At 38.3% G+C, this 22,543-nt stretch overlaps 1 protein-coding gene across 1 annotated transcript; it reads left to right on the forward strand.

Annotated features, from left to right (window-relative positions):
- Positions 1-3,428: 3,428 nt before the first annotated feature.
- On the forward strand, positions 3,429-22,142 carry LOC147868918 (uncharacterized). Its single transcript, XM_087328124.1, has 12 exons — positions 3,429-6,210; positions 8,165-8,231; positions 9,178-10,684; positions 11,426-11,899; positions 11,976-12,277; positions 12,375-13,139; positions 13,248-13,526; positions 13,828-13,989; positions 14,085-15,014; positions 15,094-15,309; positions 20,285-20,545; positions 21,243-22,142. Exons 1-12 carry the CDS (start codon positions 5,258-5,260, stop codon positions 21,597-21,599), a joined length of 6,273 nt encoding a protein of 2,090 aa, XP_087184250.1. The 5' UTR covers positions 3,429-5,257; the 3' UTR covers positions 21,600-22,142.
- Positions 22,143-22,543: the final 401 nt, after the last annotated feature.

The raw sequence follows: 22,543 nt of genomic DNA on the forward strand, positions 1-22,543 counted from the left end.
GTAATCAAATAGATCATTATTGCATACGAAACATACGAGGTGCCTTAATTAAGTAGAAAACTACTAAGTAAAACAACATACGCATCTTGATTATTTAGTGTGGAAAAGCCACATGTAGGGAAGTGGCTCTTAGTGGATACAAATGGGAGAGAATGATGACCACAAGGTAGCCCAAAAGTGGGGCACCCAAAGGCCCCTTTTACATAAGAGTTATTTGCCCTTTTTTTATACAAGCTCGAAACCTTAAGGTGTCCCTTTCACATTTCATGCCTATTAGCTATTCTTATCTTATAAAGGGTAGTTTCCCATAGATTACAATATTACCATGTTTTTTACATACAACTAAGCCCATAAGTTTGTTACAACTAAATAATATGAATTTCCCTTGACATATATATTACCTATGGTTTGGGGGTCATTTGTGCTAACAATGATAGGGCTAGGGAGAGTCGCCATTAGGTTATTTAAATGTGAGTTTGATGAAGCCATTTATATGATAGGAGAAATTATCATTACATGTGTAAGGTGAGTTACAATTGGGGATTACAGGTGAATCATCATTACATGTTGAAGGCGAGTTAGTTGTTAGTGTTGGAGGTGAATCAACCTCATGTGTTAGGAACGTGTTGGATTTAGGTGTTAGACACAAGTTGGCTTAGGTGTTACAGGTGAGTTGACCTCACGTGTTAAGGGCAAGTCGACCTTATGTTATAGAAGTAAATTAGTCTATTATATTACAAGCAATTCAAACCTTCTAGGCTATGGGCAAGTCAACCTTCAATGGTAGATGGAGCATGCCTTACATTGTAGTTATAACTTATAAGTGCATCAACTTAGGTATCAATTGGTGATTCTTCAAGGATTTATTTTTCCTAACTCCTTCATAATCACTTTTTTGAAATTGTTAAGACTGATGGACCTACCAACTAGTCAATGTTGCATAAGAAAAAAAACAAAAACAAGGTTAGATGGTCCTCGGTAAAGAATGAATGAAAAAAACCAATTATGTAGTTGAAAGTTAGCAAAATTTAAGGGGGATAATAAATTATAGGATCAAGATAAGAAGGAAAATAATATTAGGGTAACCTAAACCTATATTCTTGAAGCCATGAACACATTGTCAATATGCTCATGACTTCTTCCATTGTCATTTATTTTAATCTTAGAGTTGTGATAAGGCTCACCGCAAGAGTTTGAATACAATCATCCGAAAAGCTTTGAACAACAATATAGGTTCCCAACAATGGTGCCCAAAGATGCCTAGAGTTTTAAGGGCTTTTCATAAGAACATTTCTTCACCAATGGTGCCCTAAATCTATGTCAAGGTCAGTATGAAACTCGAGATTTACATCTATCGTAATGTTTGTGTCACAAGTAGGTATGGGTGAAGCGAGCTTCACGCATACAATTGCTAATAATGAAGACACGTTCACCTTGTAAATAGAACTTAATTGTGTGTTAAACAATGTTAACCAACTAGAATACAAATAGTTACACTTCAATTATTACCTACATGATCAACATCATGCATTAGGTCCAAGTACTTGAGACTTGGTCACTAGGTTGGGAAGGCTTGGGCTTAAGGAACGAGAGAAAAAGAGCGTTGGAAGGTGTGCAATGAAGTGTTTGTCAAGTACTCAACAATAAACAATAAAGCTACAATGGCCTATCTTATTTAGATGCACATGGAAGATGTTACACAATTGAAAGATTTTCATCCACATTATGAATGATCCTACGTAGTTGTTAGAGTAAGCATCCTCATCACATGGCCTTATCTATAGCACACCTCCATCGTGTATACATATTATAAAGAGCGCCACGACTATGGACGTCCTTATCTCTATCATGTAATGTTGTCAATTATCAATATTTCATACCCATCATCCACATAGTTGTCATACATGCTTTTCCATCCTTTGATCGTGTGGGGTAAGTCATTTATAACATTGATGCGTCATGTTCATGTCTGTTCATCATTTATAACCACTTTTATCAAATTGTTAGGTGGAGCACTCGATGTCATACATGTGTTCATTCCATCAAATTGTTAGACAAAAAGCACTCTTTTAACAATTTGATGAACGTTCATAATTGGATGTTGATGGCATGATGCTAACTCAAAATCTAACTTGTTTGAGCAAGTTCAAAAAAGTGTTAAGGCGCTTCAAGGGGCAAAGCTCATGGATGTAGTAAATATGTGGTTGGATAAATACCAACATATTTACCTTGTATGGGGCCCAATATTGAGGGTTAGGGGAGAATAGGAAAGCAGGAGAGGGAAACATTTGAGCAAGTGGTCAAGTGTAACCATGACTAGAAAAGAAAGGAACCTCGAGCTACAATAGTAGCAATTTCATACCAAATATGTATTGTGTGAGAAATAGATGAAATCCAACATACGATAGTCATGATTCATCGTATTAAGATTTGAAAAGATGCTCGAGATGTGAACGTTAATGATGTAAGGAAGACGATGAATGTATGTGGCCTATAAATGAACCATTACAAACCACTATTGCATTAGATTACATTGGCCCTCACGCACACTGACAAACTAGGGCAACCACGTGATCCACGATACCCACAACATTGCCATCATTGGAAGTGGAAAGGGAAGTAACATAAGCTAGTTTGCCCAATGACTTATTACCAAACAATAAGTACATAGTCTATTAGTGAAGTTTGAGAATCAATAAATTTTGTGACGAAAATTTTACTTTCGTGGGTGTCATAGGTTCGTTCACGATAACGTCCTTATGCCATTGTTGCACCCTGCTTTGTTTTTCCAACATCCCAATTACATGTTTGCGTCAAATCAAATACTTAAGGAATTAATCGTCCCATACAATTGTTGAAGACATGATGATGTAATACTCATTCAAGAGATGTGTAGAATTACAATGCATGCAATAGAGGCACAACCTCTCCTCCATCACACACACCTATATAAACATTGCATATCAAAGCCTAGGAGGGAGATATATAATTTTTGTTGTTGCTAATGATTAAGTTATTTCTGATGTATCAATCACGTCGAGCAAATTCATGTTAACAAGGATGACATACGGCATAGAAACAGATGAAGAAAAGTGCTAGTAAGTTTTTTTTTTTTCATGTTATTTCCCTAAATGCCCCTAGCTAGAGAACACATACACATATAGGTGCGGGTGGGTTGACCGAGGGTAGTATAGGAGATAACAAAAATTCAGGGGCATATTTGGAAATAATGGAAACCTGAGGCATTTTTTTCCTATATTATTAATATTCGACAAAATGCGTTTCTTCCTCTGTTTACAAAAGCCCTAGTTCCTGTTCTACTCTGCTCTGTTCTGCTCTGCTCTGCTCGATCTTCTTCATCCCCGGGAGCTTCTCACTCCTCCTCTCTGATTGTAGATCTTGTCCCTTTCTCGAGAGAAAAGGTAAGAAACTCTCACTTTACGTCTTCCTGCTTCTGTGGAAGAATATATCTCACATGAAAAAACAAATTACATGTCTCCTGCTGTGTGGATCTATGTGCTGTTCGATCGAATTAAAGGGATTCCGTTGAAAATGAGTATTTATTATTTGGTTCTCGTCTTCTAGCACACCAATTAGAGATATTTTTATGGTTGAAAGCAGTGGAACAATAGAAATATTTTCATAGTTAAAATGATGTCTTACTGTAGATCCTTGCACTGCTTTATGAATAAAGTTCGTTTTTTATTTGCAGTAGTTGTTCTCCACAGTATCATAGAGTTTCTAGAGCAGTAGAAAGTTTCTCATGTTTGATGTGTTGGGACGGCAGAAACTTTTAGTGCGAATGAGGTTTCCAGTGGATCCATGTACTGTTTGAGGAATTAGAGTGATACAAATGAAAAGGGAAGTGTTCTACTAGTAGAATATTAGAGAAATGCCACGCTGGGAAGGAAGGTTGACTAGCCTGATGGTGGAATAGCAGAGCATTTTGGTTTTGAAAATTTGTTGATTTGGTTCCACTTGCGCATTCATGGTCTGCTTGATGAATCAGAGTGATTCCTTCCACAGGGAGAAGGTTACTCTCAGTGCCTATTTAACTGAATACTAAATCATGTGTGGTGTAAGGCAGCTTGACCAGGAAGTTGATTTCCTTTGCGATTTTAATTAAAGGAGGAATTTACTTAGTGTACCAATGGAAGAAAAGCTGAACATATTTATGGTTGGTAACAAAACCTGACCAGATATTCAGTTTTTTTGACAGAATATGATTGACGTAGCGCATGATTTAGCTCAGATGTTGAACATAGAAAAATCTAAAATCTTTTATTGTGGTGGCATTGTTGGCCTTGTTCATGTTGGATTAGTTGTCCATGCCCCTAGGGATTAGTTGTCAAGCTTGATGGTTGAAGGTAGCTTAACCAAGCTGTGGCGGACCTGGAATTGTTTGTTAGAGTCATGTAGGACATCTAAAACTTACTGTCTTGAACCTAGAACTGACAATGCTGTCCATGAATTATCTAGTCATAATCATCTTATAGTCACAAAGCTTACAGGGCATTTGGTTTTCTAATCTTACAGGGCATTTGATTTTACTGCCACAAAGCTTGAGTGGCTACACATGGATTATTAATAGTGTGTTGAAGTACAATATGGCATGGTGGCATTGTTATTCTTTTGTGTGTATGTATGGCTGTTTGCTTGCCTTACTTAGTTGTCAACACTCCATGGGTTTCTGTCATGATTCTGTCAAATATAGTGTGACTTTAGTATAAACCAGTTACAACTTGTTGGGAAACAGGCAATGTGGGATTGAGGCATCATTGTCGTTTAATTTTTTATTTATTTTTGAAGTTTTGCTTTCCTATAGCCATAGCCAGTGTAATATTAAAATGGCTTAAATTTTCATAAAGTATGTTGTTTCTATGAGTTTGTTTGTGTATATATACATATCTGTGTCTGTATATGAATCAAGATAATTCACTGACATGTAGTTATGATCTGTGAGATGCTATCTGTTTCTTTAATGTTATCATTGACTTTTGCAGTGTCATGTTTGGTTCTGCAGTATATCTTATTGATAATCGAGCCTCTCCAAAATTGTGTTCTTTTGTACACTATATAAGAATATATTTTCTACAAATTTGTCTATGCACAGTATTGGTTAGTATGATTCATGAAGAAACATTTGAAGACAATTGACTAACATGTTTTTTTTGTGCTGTGAGATGCACTTCTTGGCATCTGTTTCTTTCATTTGCAATGCAGTGAAACAAGCTACCTTGTTTAATTTTGGATCCAAATGGACAGCAAAAAGTTCTTGCAGCTTGTGGAGGAGAAGAAAAAGAAGGCATTGGAAAAGAAAAAAGCCCGCTTAGAATGGGAAGAAAGGCTTGAATCTGCTGGCAATGCAAAGACCAAGGATGATAGGAAGGCATACAGTAAATATAAGAAAACTAATTCGGATTCTGAATCTGATCAAATTGAAAAGAAATCTCGACGAAAACATAAGAAGAGACAATATTCAACTGACTCCTTAGATGATCTTTCAAGAGGTGATAGAGTCGAAAGAAAAAAGACTCATAAAAAACATACAAGAAAGAGTTCATTAAGTTCAGATGCTAGCTCGTCAGATGAAGGCTATAAGTCAAAGAAAAGACATAGGAGGAGATACAAGAAGAGTTCAAGTCAAGATACAAGTGATTGGAGTGACAGGAGCGAAAAGAAGCGGCACAGAAAGAGATATCATAAAAGAGATTCTGATTCTGATTCAAATTCTGATTCTGATTCTGATTCTGATTCTAGTCACTATGATCGGAAACATAAAAAGCGGCATCATAAGGAGTCAGACTCTCACTCTAGTGATGATGATAGTATGGGTCATAAAGGGTGGAATCAGAAGAAGGATTCAGAGGTGGGTCTGGATAACGACTCTCTTAACGGAGATAAGAAGTCTCAAAAGAAGCATAAGAGGAGAGGGACTGATTCAGATGATAGTGATGAAAGTTGTAGGAAGAGGAAGCATCATGGGCGACGACACAAGAAGCACATTAAAAAATCACGTAAGGATGACTATAGAGGGACTAATGGTGGTGTTCTCGAAGAGAACAATCATAGAGAGCAGACGAATGGAGGAAAAAGACAACATAATGCAGAAAAAGAGCTGAAGCAGGATGGTTTTGAAAGATACATGGCATCAGACCGGGACTATACTGACAGAACTGGTCGTCTTGATATCAACGAATTGCAATATATGTGACTTGATCAAACATCATTTATTATCTGCAGTATGCTTTGATGAATCCACTGCTCTGTTGGGGGAGTTCTGATAACTATGTGTCCTCATTTCAGCAAGAATGCGTCATCTGCAGGCCACTCGATGGATAGGTCTGATAAAAATTAGTTCTCATTTCAGCTGTACTTGTGACTATGATCATAACTTTAACTGCTAAGTAAAATTTGTTGGATTAAACTTCCCCTCTAAATTGTGCTATTATTTATTATACTATTTTGATCTGATCTGGATTGATATACTAAGATCATCCTTGTGGCAAATTAAATCTTCACATCGTTACATATGAATTCTTTGGGTTTGCCATGCGAATGAGAGCCCTTAAATGCATCAACTGCAGGGTGACGCTGTTTTCATTTATTTAAGTGGCATAGTATTATGTCTACAGTTTATGAAAATATGTTTTTTAACGCAAAGTGCATGGAGATTTTTAGATTTATTAAATTGTTTGTAGAAAGAACGCAATTGAATTATTCTCGTAACATTGTGAAGGTTCGTAAAAGTATATTATGAGGTTGATGAGGCCTGACAATGATGATGGCTCACAAGCTAATGTAGGTAAGTAGCTATCTTAGTTGACTCAAGAATTAGTTGCTGATTGACTTGTCCACTTGTGTTTGAGAAAGTCTTTGGTGTTTCACTATGGTGATCCAATATCTTTCTTTTACTTCCAAATGTGCGTGCATTCTGAACTTGTGGTACAAAGCCTTAAGTTGCCTCCAACACATTGTTGTTGGTGGTTGGAATAAAATTAGTTTCTTGACTTCAATGGTGTGAATGAGGAGTTTCATTATGTGAATGCATTGGAAACGACTTAATGCACATGTTCTACACTCTCTAGCTTATCGCCCTCTCATTTTTTTGTTCATCTTTATCTCATATACATTTCCTTCATTGTACTCTCCCGTCTCCCAACTTGCTTATCGATTTCTTCAATTTCATGTATTCTTTTCTCAAGATTCCTTTTCCTAAATATCAAAACCATTGGACTCTCTTCAATATTTGACAAATACACAATACAATGTTTACATAAACTTATCCTAATGAAAATTGTGGGTAAAAATGTCATAAAACCTTGAGGCAAAGAACCCTTTGTTTATCAAGTCCTTTAATATGAGTCTCAATGTTCATGTGTTCGATTAATCATTGGACAAGAAAAAGGAAAAAATTAACCTTGTAAGGATGTGTTTTGTTTTGAGGGATTGCAACAAAAAACTTTTTAGTTTTAAACACCACTCATGAAACACTAGGTTATCCTTAATGTACAAAATTTCACAAATATTTGTACTAGATTGCTTACAAAATGTTGAAGTTGTGGAGATTGTAATTCAAAATACCGTAAGTGTGTGTAAAAAAGGAAGCAAAAATTTGTATTGAGGTTTCATGAGGATGTTACAATGCCATGTAAATGTAACACATGCTCATTGTAGAGTAGGATCTCATTCTACAATGTGGCCCTTTGAGGGTTGATGCCATATATATCTACATGCGTTTGACAATTTTGTAGCTCCTACATAGTTGTATCCCTTATCTCATGCCAAGTAAATAATGGATAGTGCCCTCAAGGAAGTGTCTATATTTGGCCTTCCAATGACACCTTTTGGATCAACTTCGTTATTCACCACTACAATAATCCAACACAGAGTTCCCACTGTGATGGCATTACATTACCTATTTGGCAATGCTATCCTCAATGGACACTTCTTCTCCTCATTATTTCTGTGTTTCCCTAACCTATGGGAGACATCTAAATACCACTCCTTGATTAGATTATCTTATCGAATCACCCTTCAAAATATATTCCGTCAATTTATATAATAAATGTGTAATTAAACTCGTTTTCATAACTCATTTTTTTAGGGAATTGGTAAATTCACAGTTTTTTCTGTATTTTCACAGTTTTTTTTTTGAGTTCAGAAATATGATTACAAATGATAGCCAGATTCCATCCCCCCAAAAAAACTTTGAAAATATGGAAAAAATTGTGAATTTACCAATTTCCTTTTTTTATTATGTTATTTGATGGCAAAGACCATCAAATGCCACCCACCATATTGAACTAGAAAGTGTAATCATGGTGTGGGTTGCGGGTTTTTGAATATCACACTACAATGGGATGGGTATCTATCCACTTGATTTATGAAAACTAAAAATGGAGTTTGTGAAACCATTCATGCATATGTGTACAGTGTAATTAGGGGTGCATGTATGTAAAGGGAGAGGGGTGACTTTGGGCTATCGTCCGAGTTGAAAAATAATAATTCTAAGAGGTAGGCTTGCAAGATTATAATGTTGGATCGGTTTTGTTAGGGTTACATTGTACTCAACACATGTTTATGGTGCACAACTTCTCAGCACAATCGTCGAATTAAAAAAGGCGGTCAGCCACGGCCCCACCATTATGTGCAAGGCCAACAATGGTCTTCGAACCACATTGGACATGCGGCGATAGGTTGAAAGGTCATGGATTCGACCATTGGGGCCAGGGCCAAGCCTGAGTTGGAGCGAGAGTGGAATGCAGAGTCGGCCGGGGGTGTGTTAGGTATTTTGGGTGATAGAAAAGCATATATATACATATATAGGTATGTTTGTTTGTATAGTTTTAGATTCTTCCTGCCTTCCTTTTCATTCCGATGGGATGAGATGAGATGAGATGAGACGAGAGGAAAACAGCAGAAGCCTAAGAAGGTAAGGAGAGGAAGGGGTAAGTAAAAATAAATAAGTACATAAATAAATATATATAATATACAGAAGCAGAAGAAGATCCCCCCTCCCTCCCCAAAGAGATCTTCCTCTGCTCTGGGCAATACAAGACGAGATTCCCATCAATCCATCCATATCCATCCGAAGAAGAGAAGGGAACAAGAGAAACAGAGGAGAGGAGAAGAGAAGAGAAGAGAACAGAGGAGTGGAGAAGTAAAGTAAAGTAAAGAAAAGAAAAGGCAAGAGGCAAGAAGATAAGAGGAGAGGGGAAAGGGAGAAGAGACAGAAAGATAGAGGAGAAGAAAGAAAGAGGAGGGGGGGGTCTGTCATTGCAAATGAAGAGAGGCAGCGGAGCAGAGATGGCGGCAGTGGCGGCGACAGGAGGTGTGTGTGGAAGAGATTCAGCTGTTTTAACTTCAGAAGAGCAACAAAAGCCGATAGCAACTGCAGCAGCGGCGTCAGAGGAACTGACAACCTCTTCTTCACATATTGCATCGGGTGCTATAGATGGCGCTGTCGATGTTGACGTCATCGTCGACCATCACCCTTCTTCTTCCACTTTTGATGATCCCCGAGAGGGCGGCGGCCAAGAGTCAGTTCATGTGGAGCGACGGGCCGACCACTCTTCCATATGCAAATGGACAATCTCTCATTTCACTAAGCTCAAAGCTCGTGCATTGTGGAGTCGATACTTTGAAGTTGGAGGTTTTGATTGTCGCCTCCTGGTCTACCCTAAAGGTGACTCTCAAGCTTTACCTGGTTATCTTTCTATCTATTTGCAAGTCATGGATCCTCGTAGCTCCTCGTCCTCTACAAAATGGGATTGCTTCGCTAGCTATCGCCTTTGTGTTGTCAATCATCGAGATGAGAGCAAATCCATCCAACGAGACTCGTGGCATCGATTCTCAGGGAAGAAGAAATCACATGGATGGTGTGATTTCACTCCATCAGGTTCAATTTGTGACCCAAAATCGGGGTTTGTAGCCAATGATTCAGTCCTCATCACTGCTGAGATTCTGGTTCTTCACGAATCTGTGTCTTTCTCAAGAGAGAATGAATTACAACCCATTACAGGTGGCCCAATGCCTGAGGTTCTTAGTGGGAAATTCACTTGGAAAGTGCACAATTTTGCCCTCTTCAAAGAGATGATCAAAACACAAAAGATCATGAGCCCTGTTTTCCCAGCAGGGGAGTGCAATCTCAGGCTTAGTGTGTATCAGTCCTCAGTTGGCAATACGAATTATCTATCGATGTGCTTGGAAAGCAAAGAAACTGAGAAATCACTTCCTACTGAGAGAAGTTGTTGGTGCCTCTTCCGAATGTCAGTGTTGAACCAAAAAGCAGGGCAGAATCACATGCATAGAGACTCATATGGTAGGTTTGCATGTGACAACAAGAGTGGAGATAACACCAGTCTCGGATGGAACGACTATATGAAAATGAGTGATTTCACTGCATTAGAAATGGGTTATCTTGTTGATGATACTGCTGTATTTAGTGCTTCTTTTCATGTCATCAAGGAGGTAAGCATTTTCCCCAAGAGTCCCAACTTCATTTCTGGAAGGACTGCATCCAAAAAGTTGGATGGACAGCAAGGAAAGTTTATCTGGAAAATAGAGAATTTCACAAAGCTGAAGGACCTCTTGAAGAAACGGAAAATAACAGGATTATGCATCAAGAGTAGACGGTTCCAAGTTGGAGCTCGGGATTGCAGATTGGTCGTATACCCAAGAGGTGTGTATAATGGTCTGCAAACGAAACATATAATTAGCATAAGTAAAACTTCAATTTAATTTGATTAGTACAAGTAAGGCCAGAGATCGTGATTCTCAGCCCAACTTCTATATGAGAGGTGCATGTAATGGATTCTTCCTTAAACATGTGATTAACATGATTTAAATATCATTGAATTGACTAACAAAGCAAGTCTATAGGTCATATTTTCCACTCATTTGATACCCTCAAGCTGAGACACAAACAGCTGGCTTGATGTGTTGGTGCATCTCACCATGATCGATGTAACTTTCAAGGATGGATCTATAAATAGGGAGAGTAGTAGAAGAAGAAGGTGCTTGTATACTTATCTCATATTTCGTTTCCAGACCACAGAGATGGTAAGGATGATGATGCTAAGTTAACAAAATAATCAAATGTAACATGATTATCAAAGACATTTGAAAGTGGGAGTATTACTCTTCCACCCAACTAAAGTAACCAAGCCTATAGGGAGGTTCGGTGCTGATCTATGTGACTCATACCATGGCTAATGGATTCTAGCAAGTACATTGGATACAAACATGTACACTTCATAGCTCGAGCAAGCTACCACCGCATGTGTACATTATTGAAATGGTTCTGTGACGATACCAATGTGGTGTGTTCATTGAAATTTTGTTTTTGCTTAACTATAGATTGATCAAAGTCGAACATAATTTCAAAATGTGCTCATAATTGTTAGTGCTCCTCGTTTCTCAGGGCAGTCACAACCACCCTGCCATTTATCTATGTTTCTAGAGGTAACCGATCCAAGAGGGTCCCCTGACTGGAGCTGCTTTGTGAGCCATAGGCTGTCTGTAGTGAATCAGCGATCAGAAGAGAGATCAGTGACGAAGGAGTCTCAAAATAGATACTCGAAAGCGGCAAAAGACTGGGGTTGGCGAGAATTTGTCACTTTGACCAGTCTTTTTGATCAAGATTCTGGATTTCTTGTACAAGATACCGTAGTCTTTTCGGCTGAGGTTCTGATACTCAAGGAGGCGTTCAGCATGCAAGAGAAGATGGATGTGGATGAATCTGTAGCGACAATATCTGGGACTGAAAGTAGTAGAAACCTCCACCGAGGAACCTTCATATGGAAAGTTGACAATTTTCTCTCATTCAAGGAGATCATGGAGACCCGGAAGATTTTTAGTAAGTTTTTCCAAGCTGGAGGCTGTGAGTTAAGGATTGGTGGGTGGATTATTATCAAGCTTATATCAATGCTAGTGTTGTTTTTCTGTACTGCTCTCATCTCGTTTTCTTGCAGGGGTTTATGAATCATTCGATACATTGTGCATATATTTAGAGAGTGACCAATCTGCAGGAGCAGATCTGGACAAAAACTTTTGGGTTAAATACAGAATTTCTGTTGTAAATCAAAAATACCCTGACAGAACTGTTTGTAAGGAGTCATCAATATGCACGAAAACATGGAACAATTCCGTTCTGCAGTTTATGAAGGTTTCTGAGATGGTAGAACCTGATGCTGGATTTCTATTAAGAGATAGTGTGACATTCACCTGTGAAATCTTAGACTGCTGTCCTTGGTTTGAGTTCTCTGATCTTGAGGTAGATCTATTATATTTCTTAAGTGGAAACATTTATTGATAAAATGAATCTTTTCTCTTCCTGCCACCTTGTTTTTCTGATTCTTTTCTTCCTTCAGGTTATGGTATCAGATGACGAGCAGGATGTCTTCTCAACAGATCCTGATGAGTTGTTAGATTCTGATGATAGCGAGGGTAGTGGTGATGAGGAAGATATCTTCAGAAATCTGTTAGCAAGAGCTGGTTTTCATCTAAGCTATGGTGATAATCCACCATTGCTTATGGATCCTTCGCAGCTGCAAGTCACTCTTAGAGAGAAGTTGTTAATGGATGCTGGTGCTATAGCAGCTTTTCTTACGGGTTTGCGTGTGTACCTGGATGATCCTGCCAAAGCGAAACGACTACTTCTCCCAACAAAGTTGTCCACTGCGTCCAGTAATGGGGCTAAAAAAGGCATTTCAAAAGGAGAGGCTACATCCCCAAGTTTAATGAACTTGCTAATGGGTGTCAAGGTTCTTCAGCAAGCAATTGCAGATTTACTCCTTGATATCATGGTAGAGTGTTGTCAACCATCGAATAGTGAGGAGTTTGTTGATGCGAAGTCTAGGACATCACAATCAGATACAAGCAATTTGGGTGTAAAGAACTCTTTTATTTGGAGAGCTTTTGAATCTGCTGCACCAGATGTTGCGGCCCAAAGTCCTCTTGTTCAGAGACTAGACAATGAGCTTGATGGTATGATGGCAGCTCAAGCAATCCAGAGCAATGACTTCACAACTGTAGACTCCCATACTTCGAAAGGTACTATTGGGCAAAGTTCCTTGGCTTCTGCATCCATTCAAGGGGAGATGTATGCAACTGACAATATGAGCCACTCACAAAAGGTTTTTGGATAACGTTGTAAAGCACACTTATTGACATTTAATTATACCAATAACATTGAATAATGCACTTCATTGACATTTAATTGCTTTCTATATGTGTGACTGTAGCCAAAATGGCCAGAGCAGTCTGATGAGCTTCTTGGGTTGATAGTAAATTCATTGAGGGCATTGGATGGGGCTGTTCCACAAGGCTGTCCTGAACCTCGAAGAAGACCTCACTCTGCACAAAAAATTGCTCTAGTCCTAGAGAAGGCTCCAAAGTACTTGCAGATTGATCTGATTGCTCTAGTACCAAAGCTTGTAGATATTTCTGAACATTCCCTGGCTGCAGATGTACTTCTTGACCGCCTCCGGGAACCTCAAGCTGAACCGAGTTCACATCTGCCTGTATGTTCACTCATCTGACTGTTCTATTTTCTAACATTTTGGTTCTGGTTGCTTCTCGCTTGTAGTTCTTGTAAGGCTGATATAATGCATAACACTATAATTTAATTGATTTGCTTGCTTTAATGCTATTATTTTCAACCTGTGGGTTTGGAATATGAATTATAAAGTTGTTTTTATGAGGAAATTGCTAGGGTAATGATCTTAAAGTCAAACACGAATGCTTTTCACAATGAATGTAACATGTTTTCAAATTTGTGGGAATATAAATGATCTCAAATTCAAACACGAATGCTTTTTATAGGTCTTAGGGGCTCTTAGTCAGTTGGATGTTGGCAGCAGTGTTTGGGAGACTGTCATGGATCAAGCTCTGAAAATTCTTCCTGATTTAAACGATGAGCCTCTTGCCGCTGCCATGAGTTTTGCTTTCAAGGCAGCTTCAAAATGTCAGCAGTTGTCAAAAGCTGTATGCATTTTTCTAGTCTTTACATCTTTCTTTGACATCATATTTGTTCCTCTCTAGGTATCAATATCTGAGCACCTGGGTGCTTGATTTCATAGGCAAAAGCTGTTCGTGAAAGGCTTAAGAAATTGGGTGCAGCTATTTCACCTAGAGTGCTAGATGTTGTTAGAAGCACAGTTAGTAGTGATATGGATGTTGGAAAAGCTCTACTAAGGGACATTGACATAGATTGCGAGTGCAATGAACCTGACATAGCATTACCAACTTCAAGCACATTGTTTGAGGATCAAGATGGCGTTGCTATAACTGAGCAGTTGCACCTTGCAGCAGCATGTTGGCGGGTGGCTGATGTTGATATCCTTGTAGAAATGCTTACCATACCTTCCCTTAGAACAGAGGCTCAACAAGTGTTCGAAAGAGCGATAGCTAAAGGTGCATTTGGTGAGCACTCTGTAGTCATGGTTTTGGAAAGACGACATACGCAAAGGTTAATCATGGATTCCAGGTGCCATTTGAACAACCTACAGAGCGTGGAGGCATCCTTGCCAGGATCCAAAGATATATCCATATCTGAAGATGACAATGATTTCCCGGTGGTTCTTGGCTTGGCTGAAGCTCTAGCTCTTTCCCCCGATGTTCGGGTTAGAGAATTTGTGAGCACCCTGTATGCTGTCATGTTCAAGGTTTATTGTGGTGAAGCTTATAGAGAACGGATGTTGAGGGGGCTCGTAGAGAATGCCACAAGTAATGTGCATACACCTGTTGATTCCGAGTTAGGCATGGACATTCTGACCTTTTTGGTTGGAGAAGAAGAAGGTACGGCAAAGCCAGTTTTGTGCATGATGCGGGAAGCCGTTGAATTAGCAAATGCAGATCGCGCTATTCTATATCAGAAGTTGCACACCAATGAAGAAGAGATGGCCTTGGCTCGTAAAGAGAGGCAAGAAGAAATAAGCAATCTCATAAAAGAAAAGCTCACATTATCTCAAAAGGCTATTGAGGCGGAGAATGCGCAGACTCGCCTAAAAGTAAGCTGCTTTCCTTTATTTGCAATTCATGATATTCAGTATTTTCATTGGTCTTCATGTTTAGAGTTTTGCTATGAAGGGTGAGCTGAAAGCAGAGGTAGATCGATTGTCACGAGAAAAGAGGGATCTTGCTGAAAGACTTCAAGAGGCAGAGAGCCAATTAGATTGGATTAACTCAGAGCATGAAGATGAAGTGGCCAGATTGATTGCAGACAAAAAGAACTATCAGGAATCTTTGCGTGATGCTGAAGCACAATTATCACAGTTGAAATCTCGCAAACGTGATGAACTAAAGGTATCACGAGTTGCTCTTTGGTTCATGTGTTTGTTTTAATATAACTTCAAATGCATATGTCTAATAAAGAAAATAATGAGTGTTACATGCATGGCAATAGCAAGAAACTTTGAAGCAAGTAGTAACATGATCATGAACTTAAATATGTAATACAACAATTGATTATAAGAATGACACACAAGATTAAACTTGATACAAGTCAAGATATCCACATGAGGTCTCTGCATGATGAAGACATGAACTGAAACTAGGTTGGCAAGACGGAGGGGCTTTCATCTGAAGACATACCAGAAGTTGAGGTAAGGCTAGGGACATCTGTACATTTTGGTCATCAATCACATTCGTTATAAGTTGATGTCATTAATGCCAGCATAAATGATATCAATTTCTATAACTTCCTTCGTGGAAGCTTCCAGAGAAGATGAATCTTCTCTGTTCCTCTCTTCTCCTTGGATCAATAACAATCAAGCTTTATAAATAGGAAAAAAAATCTTAGTTGGTACTAAAATCTAGGAAAAGAGAGAATGTATTTAGAGAGAGGTTGCTGGTCTGGATCTGCCACCCTCCAACGCTTCCTTTCAGTTCCAGAACAGCTGTCATACATTGATTCAACCCAGGGGTTGATCAATGGTTTTTATGGAAATCACTTAATAAATGATCATCTATATTTTCTTGACTGGTACAACAGTCCAAATTGATGACTTGGAATTCCATCAACTCTTGAACAAATGGTAGTGCACTTCAATATGCTTTCTTCTAACCTTGAACGGCTGATCATTGCGCTAATGCACGAGAACTTCTGACAGTCAATGAGGACTTGATTAGGGAGCTCCAATGTGACAAAGTAGTTGCATTAACTAAAGCAACTCAGAAGGAGAATTCAAATAGGAAATTCAGCTTTTGTGATGATGTTTGGGTTCGTGAGACATGAATGCAGTCTGCAATTTGATATGTCATAGGTCTCAAGCATCTGCTTGAGATACCTATGTTGGTCAAAGAAGATTGTTTCATAGTTGTTAAAAACGTGTATTTTATGTTTAGAACACGTTTGTTAGAATACTCTGAAGCATAGTATGTAAATTTCGTGTTCGTCTAGCGTAACATTCGTTTTCCTACGTTGGAAAACGAATGCGAATGTTATTCAAACATTCTTGTGTGTTTTTTTTTGTTTTTTTTCCATTTTTTAGGCTTATTTACCTCATAATAAATAGTTAATCCAAAAGTATGGTATTTATCATTCTTTGAGGGTGTTTTTCATACTCGAATGCACGTATGGTTCATACTATGCTCTGAAGTATTCTATATTTATTATACGTTTTAGAACCGCCATTTAAAAATATTTCACGTATTCTACTTATTTTAAGTATTCAACGTATATAATAAGTTAACATTTTGAAAAACTTTAAAAATTTTAAGTTCAGAAAATTTTATTTTTCCTGTTAGAAAAACTTAAAATGTAAGAAGTATATCACGTATTTTACATGTATTCTACGTATTTTGACATATTTAACGTATTTTATCTGTAGAAGATGTATTCTGAGTGTTCTAAAAAAAGTAGAATACTTGGCATACGCGTATTCAATGCATATTGCATGCTACGTATTCTATAAGTATGGATTCTTCCATGTGATTCATAAGTTTCCATGCCTAAGAAGTAGGGAAGATGTCCTAAATTAGTCATTTCAAATGCCGTTATAAGGGCAACTTGGGGTTTGACTAACTTTAAAGTAAAACGCCCTGTGATTAGTAGGTCATTGACATGTAATTTAATATTCATGCATAGCAAACCAAGTTTGGAAAAAACATTGAGATTGTTGTCAACATAAAAGGGCTGTAACCAAAAAGGAAAAAAAAACATTAATCTTGTCATACCAAGTTCTGCGAGCGTGCTTTAGGTCAAATATGGCTTTTTGTACAACCTGTAGCCCGTGCTTTTCTGCATAGAAATTTCAAAATCTGGATAAAAAGTGAGGCCATTTGCAGTGAGCAGGAAGTATGATGGCACATCAAATTGAAGAGCGCCTTGTTGTTGGAGCAAAAGTTTCCTCATAATCCACTCCTTCACTCGTGAATAGCCTCTTGCAACTAAGTGTGCCTAAATGCTTATCTAAAATGCAATGACAGGAGATTATGGTCCTTACACACGAGGCTGGGGCCTACATGCACAGCAAATTGCGATTGCCTGACTGTTGTAACCCCTTTGCAATGTCCTCGTTGGGAGACCTTTTTTGTAGCCCTTCATTGACTTGTAGCATGAATAAGAGTTATGGGGCCAAAGAAAGCTGTGATATTTCTTTGTTGATGAGCTTGTGTGGTTGTGTTGTCCTTCAACAACTTCTTCCCTGTGTCCCTTGAGTTCTAGCATCCATGGGAGCTGGTTCTTTGCCTAAATATAGCAAAGCCATTGGACTGAAGTGGATTTTCAAGATCCCTTGCTTTGGAGACCTGTCCATTCTGGATTGACAAAAAGTACAATATATCCTGCTTGTGAATCTTACATGTATAAATGATGGGAGTCTTTAGTCGGGACGTAGTTCTATTTCTATTTCCGTTTTTACTTGGTTATGTTTATTTTCCTTCGCTGTTCTCAAAGACGAGACAAAGTTTCAAGATGTAAGATTCTATAGGCCATTTTGGCCTCTTAAATGTTAATATATCTTTCTTTCAATAGAAATAAGTTCCACTTCCATCGATGCTTCCCACTCAGGAAAACCGAGAGCTTCTTTTTCTGCGGCATGTTCTCGTGATTGCACAAGAAGGAAAAGCTGCAGTAGCGAAGATGCTGTTATGACATGTCCTTCTCATGTTTGTGAGAGAATTGGTGGCATACTCATGAAGTTAGCATCAGAGAGATGGGAATAAAAAATTAGCCACATTGGAAGTGGTGAGGTGCGCTTCAAGGATTGGAGTTGAAGGAGAGGATTAAGGATTTTCAGATGAAGTAGGAGTAGGAGATATGGGTGCCTTGGAGTTTAGGCATCAGAGAGATGGGAATCACAAATGGTGTCTTGTAGCCCACCTGGGAAGTGGTGGAAGTGTGTGTCAATGATTGGAGTTGAAGAAGAGGATTAAGGATTTGCAGGTGAAGTAGGAGCCTAAGAATGTTCTCTAGCAGCTTGGTTTTCAATTGTAAATATCATATATTTTGTAGTATCCATCCAATTTCGACTCCACAAAATGAACATTCCTAAAGATGACTAGGGACTTCGCTTCTGAGGTTAAGATAGTTGGTTCATCCAAATGCGAGGAATGTTTTTTGATGCTGAAGAAGTTTGTTTTCCTTGGCTGAATAGGTTCAGTTTGATTGAGATGTAGGATAAGATTTGGTGGAAAAAGATTTCTTGCTTTTTTCTCTTTCCTTTATACGACAGTTGGTCTGAATGTGGCCTTTGTAGGTACAATATTGACAACTTAGCTCCTCATTGGCTGGGTTGTTTTTCTGGGATTGAAGTAGGCTATTGTTAGAGTTGGTATTGAGTTTCCACTTTCTGTTGCTTACATTCTGCATGGGGAAGAGTTTGATCGGAGTTTTTTGCGCCTTTCTTCTTTGTAACCTGTCTTGAAGCATGCTACAAAAGGCTTCCGTATCAGGTGTTTTTGGAAGAAGAGAAATTGTATCACTGAAGGCTGAAAAAAATTCAGGCAATGTAGTCATCAAACTGTGAACTAGCTCCTTTTGGATAGTAATAAATTCTGTGACTTGATCCTTACCATTTGGGGTATCTCACAAATTTTGAGGTTTTCTGTTTGATTGTCAGTAACTATCATTTGACCGTGGTTAGCTTTATGATATGTTCTTCAGATGGCTTCCCATAATCAGCTGATTGTCTCTCTCTTCATCATCTGCAAATTGACTAGCATTGGTAGGTTTAATAGTATACATGAGAAAAACATGAGCACAATAATTCTTATCTCGCCAAACTTCAATATCAGCTTTAGAAGATCCCACAACCAGTTTGCCATTGGTTGAAGAAGACAAAGATGCTGATTTCGGTTTTTTCTCAATATTTTTGACAATAATTCCACAGCTGATGGGTATTATATATGAAGGTCTTCATTTGCAATTCTTAATGAAAAGGGAATAAAATCTTAATTGCTAATAAATTGTAGAGAGAATGTATCTAGAGAGAATGCTGGTCTAGAACTGCCACTCTCCAACAGATATCATATGGCAAAAGCCAAATTGCTACTTATTGTGAATTTTGCTTGTGTCATTTCATATGTATTAAGACCCTGTAGAAGTTCACTTTTAACTAATGTATGTAGCTATCTCCATTATAAGGTAATGACGCAATGTTTCGATTGAAGATAGTAAGCCATGTAGGAAGATAGGAAGTCATGTAACTAATACAGTAGGCAAAAAATCTCTAAGTGGGTTATCTAATTATTAAACCCAAAAGTGTTAAAAATATGCAATGCATACGAAATACCAGTTGCCTTGCAGTTATGTAACTGTCATGACTCAGACAATCTGTTTCTATTGCGAGTAAGGTGAAAGTGGATGTAAAGAATCCTCATAGTATATATAGGTATCGGATCCGCGTGGAAAGGAGTGGTCCTCTCTTGGATAGATCACTCATTCGCTATGATTTGTCGCTCGTGCAATCTCTCTGTCCTAACTCTGCCTGATTCTGGTATTGTCTGCTTGCATCAAGTTGGAGACAGTACAGAGAGGGGTAGCAGTTCTCTTGAAGGAGCTCGATAAATGCTTAAGTATTATCAAGGAGGCTAGATATGTGGATCAGACTTTAGCTAGCAGAGAGGCCAGTACTATAGAGATTGTGTATATCCCCCTGGATTTGTCAATTGATGAGCCTAGGATGTGAATGTTAAGAGATGCCCCATCAACAAGTGATATGTCCCTATGCTCTGTAGATGTGAGAATCAAGGTGTACTTAAAAGATAAGATTGAAATGCATTTTCTTAGCCAAGTGCACTGCAAGTCTTAATTTTTTGTATTTTATTTTATTTCCAGAGAGTGATGAAAGAGAAGAATGCGTTGGCAGAGAGGTTAAAAAATGCAGAATCGGCTAGGAAGAAATTTGATGAAGAGCTTAAACGATTTGCAACTGAGAATGTGACACGTGAAGAGGTCAGACAGTCATTAGAAGATGAAGTTCGGCGTCTTACCCAAACGGTAGGGCAAACAAAAGGAGGACTTAAGGAAAAGGAGGAGCAGGTTATGAGGTGTGAAGCTTATATTGATGGAATGGAAGCTAAACTCCATGCTTGCCAGGTTGGGTTATTTGATTTTTTTGACATTCTATTGTAAGTTTTGCATTTGTGATCTTTTTATTCTTGGCTTCTCATGAAGAGACAAGATTGCATTGACATTCTATTATTTTCTTTTTCACATACTATCGTAAATTTGCATTTGTGGTTTCTTTATTCGTGGCTTCTCATGGAGAGACAATACTGGAAATGAGTGAATAACTTTTTGCTAGATTATATGATATTATATGAAATTTATGGATATTTCAATACATAGGCTAGATATTGTTGTCCTATAACAACAATATTGTGGATGTGTCCTATGGGACAAGTGTCAATATCTTCTTGGACGGAGGGAGAGGGTGTTATATTAACTTATGCTGGAGGCCACTGTTGGCCACGGTTGGCCAATGAGACAAACTAGTGTCAGTAAGAAATCAAACAAGAAACATTGTAGCTTATCATCTGCAAAAGGCCAATGATTAATGCTGCGAACTATTTATAGCAGTTTGACTAGAGCCTGGCGTATACTGATTGTTCTCCTGGCGTATTAAAAGGTTAATAGTATCAGTTATGCTGGAGAATTGGATGGTACAAGGGTGTATGTAATGCTAAATGCTAAATGGTGTACAAGTGTGGTTTGAATTTAACAGTTTCTGGTCTTAATTCATGTAAATGTAGTTGATTTCAATCTATGTAACAAAGGTTTCTGATGTTTGTAGACATACATTCAAACACTGGAAGCATCGTTGCAAGAAGAGATGTCGCGTCATGCCCCACTCTATGGTGTTGGTTTGGACACGCTTTCTATGAACGAACTGGAAACGTTATCTCGCATACATGAAGAAGGATTAAGGCAGTTGCGAGGTCTACAACAAATAAGGAAAGGTGGTGGTGAAGTGATGGCGACAAACCATCACGATTTGTTAGGGAATATCTCAACATTATCTTCACCTATTGGTATTTACACATCGTCAACTGTTTCCATGGGGATGCCTCCTTCAAGTACTAATGGGGCAGGGATGCATGGGAATGGACACATAAATGGAAATTTAGGACCATGGTATGCTCCAACCTAGCTATGTTTTCGGTATGTTATGATTTATTGTTGTAGCCTGGGGCAACCGTCTAGGGATGGCCAGATACATTGCCAGAGGTCTGATCGGCATAATTTGTAGCATTCAATTTAGGGTTTCTATGTGTCCACCGTATAGGAGGACATACTCTGTAAAGTAGAGATACGGTATCCAAATGCCACTTGATAAAAGAGGTGAAAATCTTGGTTTACGAATGATGGGTCGCTCCCCGGATACCTCTGAAATCATCAGCCGTTCTTTGTACCCTTGAGTAGACACCCTATGGTTGCGTGATTTTGCATCATTCACATTCGTTTTGAGTATTGTTACTATTTACGCGGTGCCGCGTATTCCGATTGAGTTTGTACATTCATCCAAGGAGCTATGTATGACTAACCTTATGGGAGTCCCTCTCCTACATCTTTTGTAAAATCATTGTCATCACTAAAATGTTATCATACTACTGGCATACTAAAAAACCATAACATTCAGCCTGAGGACAACTTGATGAGGTTTAATTAAACTTCACACTAAGCATTCTTGAACTATCTTCTCACGTCATTTTTATGATTGAGAGAAATATGCTTTGAAGGGATTATGGTCATTTTCTGTTTGGTTACCTCACGTCATGCCATAGGACATCTTATGTTTGATTGAGTCGTAACATCAATCATTAGATTTTGAGAATGTGACACTTTCTTTATCGATGAGCAAATTAATGATGGCAATTGATATAATAATCCAATGGTTTCTATTTTCTATTTTCTATATAATAATCCAATGGTGTAGAAACTTGTAATTGAACTGTATATGAAATTTAACGAGGTCCGTTGCATAGCATTGTGATTCATTAAATGCAGACTATTTAATTATTCCTCTCATTTGAACATATCAATTTGGTGATGGGTACACCAATCATAAGCTTATTATTTCAGCCTAGTGATAGG

This window comes from Azolla caroliniana, unplaced genomic scaffold (genome assembly GCF_043228905.1).
Source record: "Azolla caroliniana isolate FFs.n. ecotype wild unplaced genomic scaffold, voAzoCaro1.0.p SCAF_1, whole genome shotgun sequence".
NCBI classification, from domain to species: domain Eukaryota; kingdom Viridiplantae; phylum Streptophyta; class Polypodiopsida; order Salviniales; family Salviniaceae; genus Azolla; species Azolla caroliniana.

Coding starts and splice junctions, on each gene's coding strand:
- LOC147868918 (XM_087328124.1), top strand. CDS start 5,258: ATGGACAGCAAAAAGTTCTTGCAGCTTGTGGAGGAGAAGAAAAAGAAG. Junction 13,527..13,827: donor AACCGAGTTCACATCTGCCT/GTATGTTCACTC, acceptor TGCTTTTTATAG/GTCTTAGGGGCTCTTAGTCA. Junction 15,015..15,093: donor ATGCGCAGACTCGCCTAAAA/GTAAGCTGCTTT, acceptor TTTGCTATGAAG/GGTGAGCTGAAAGCAGAGGT.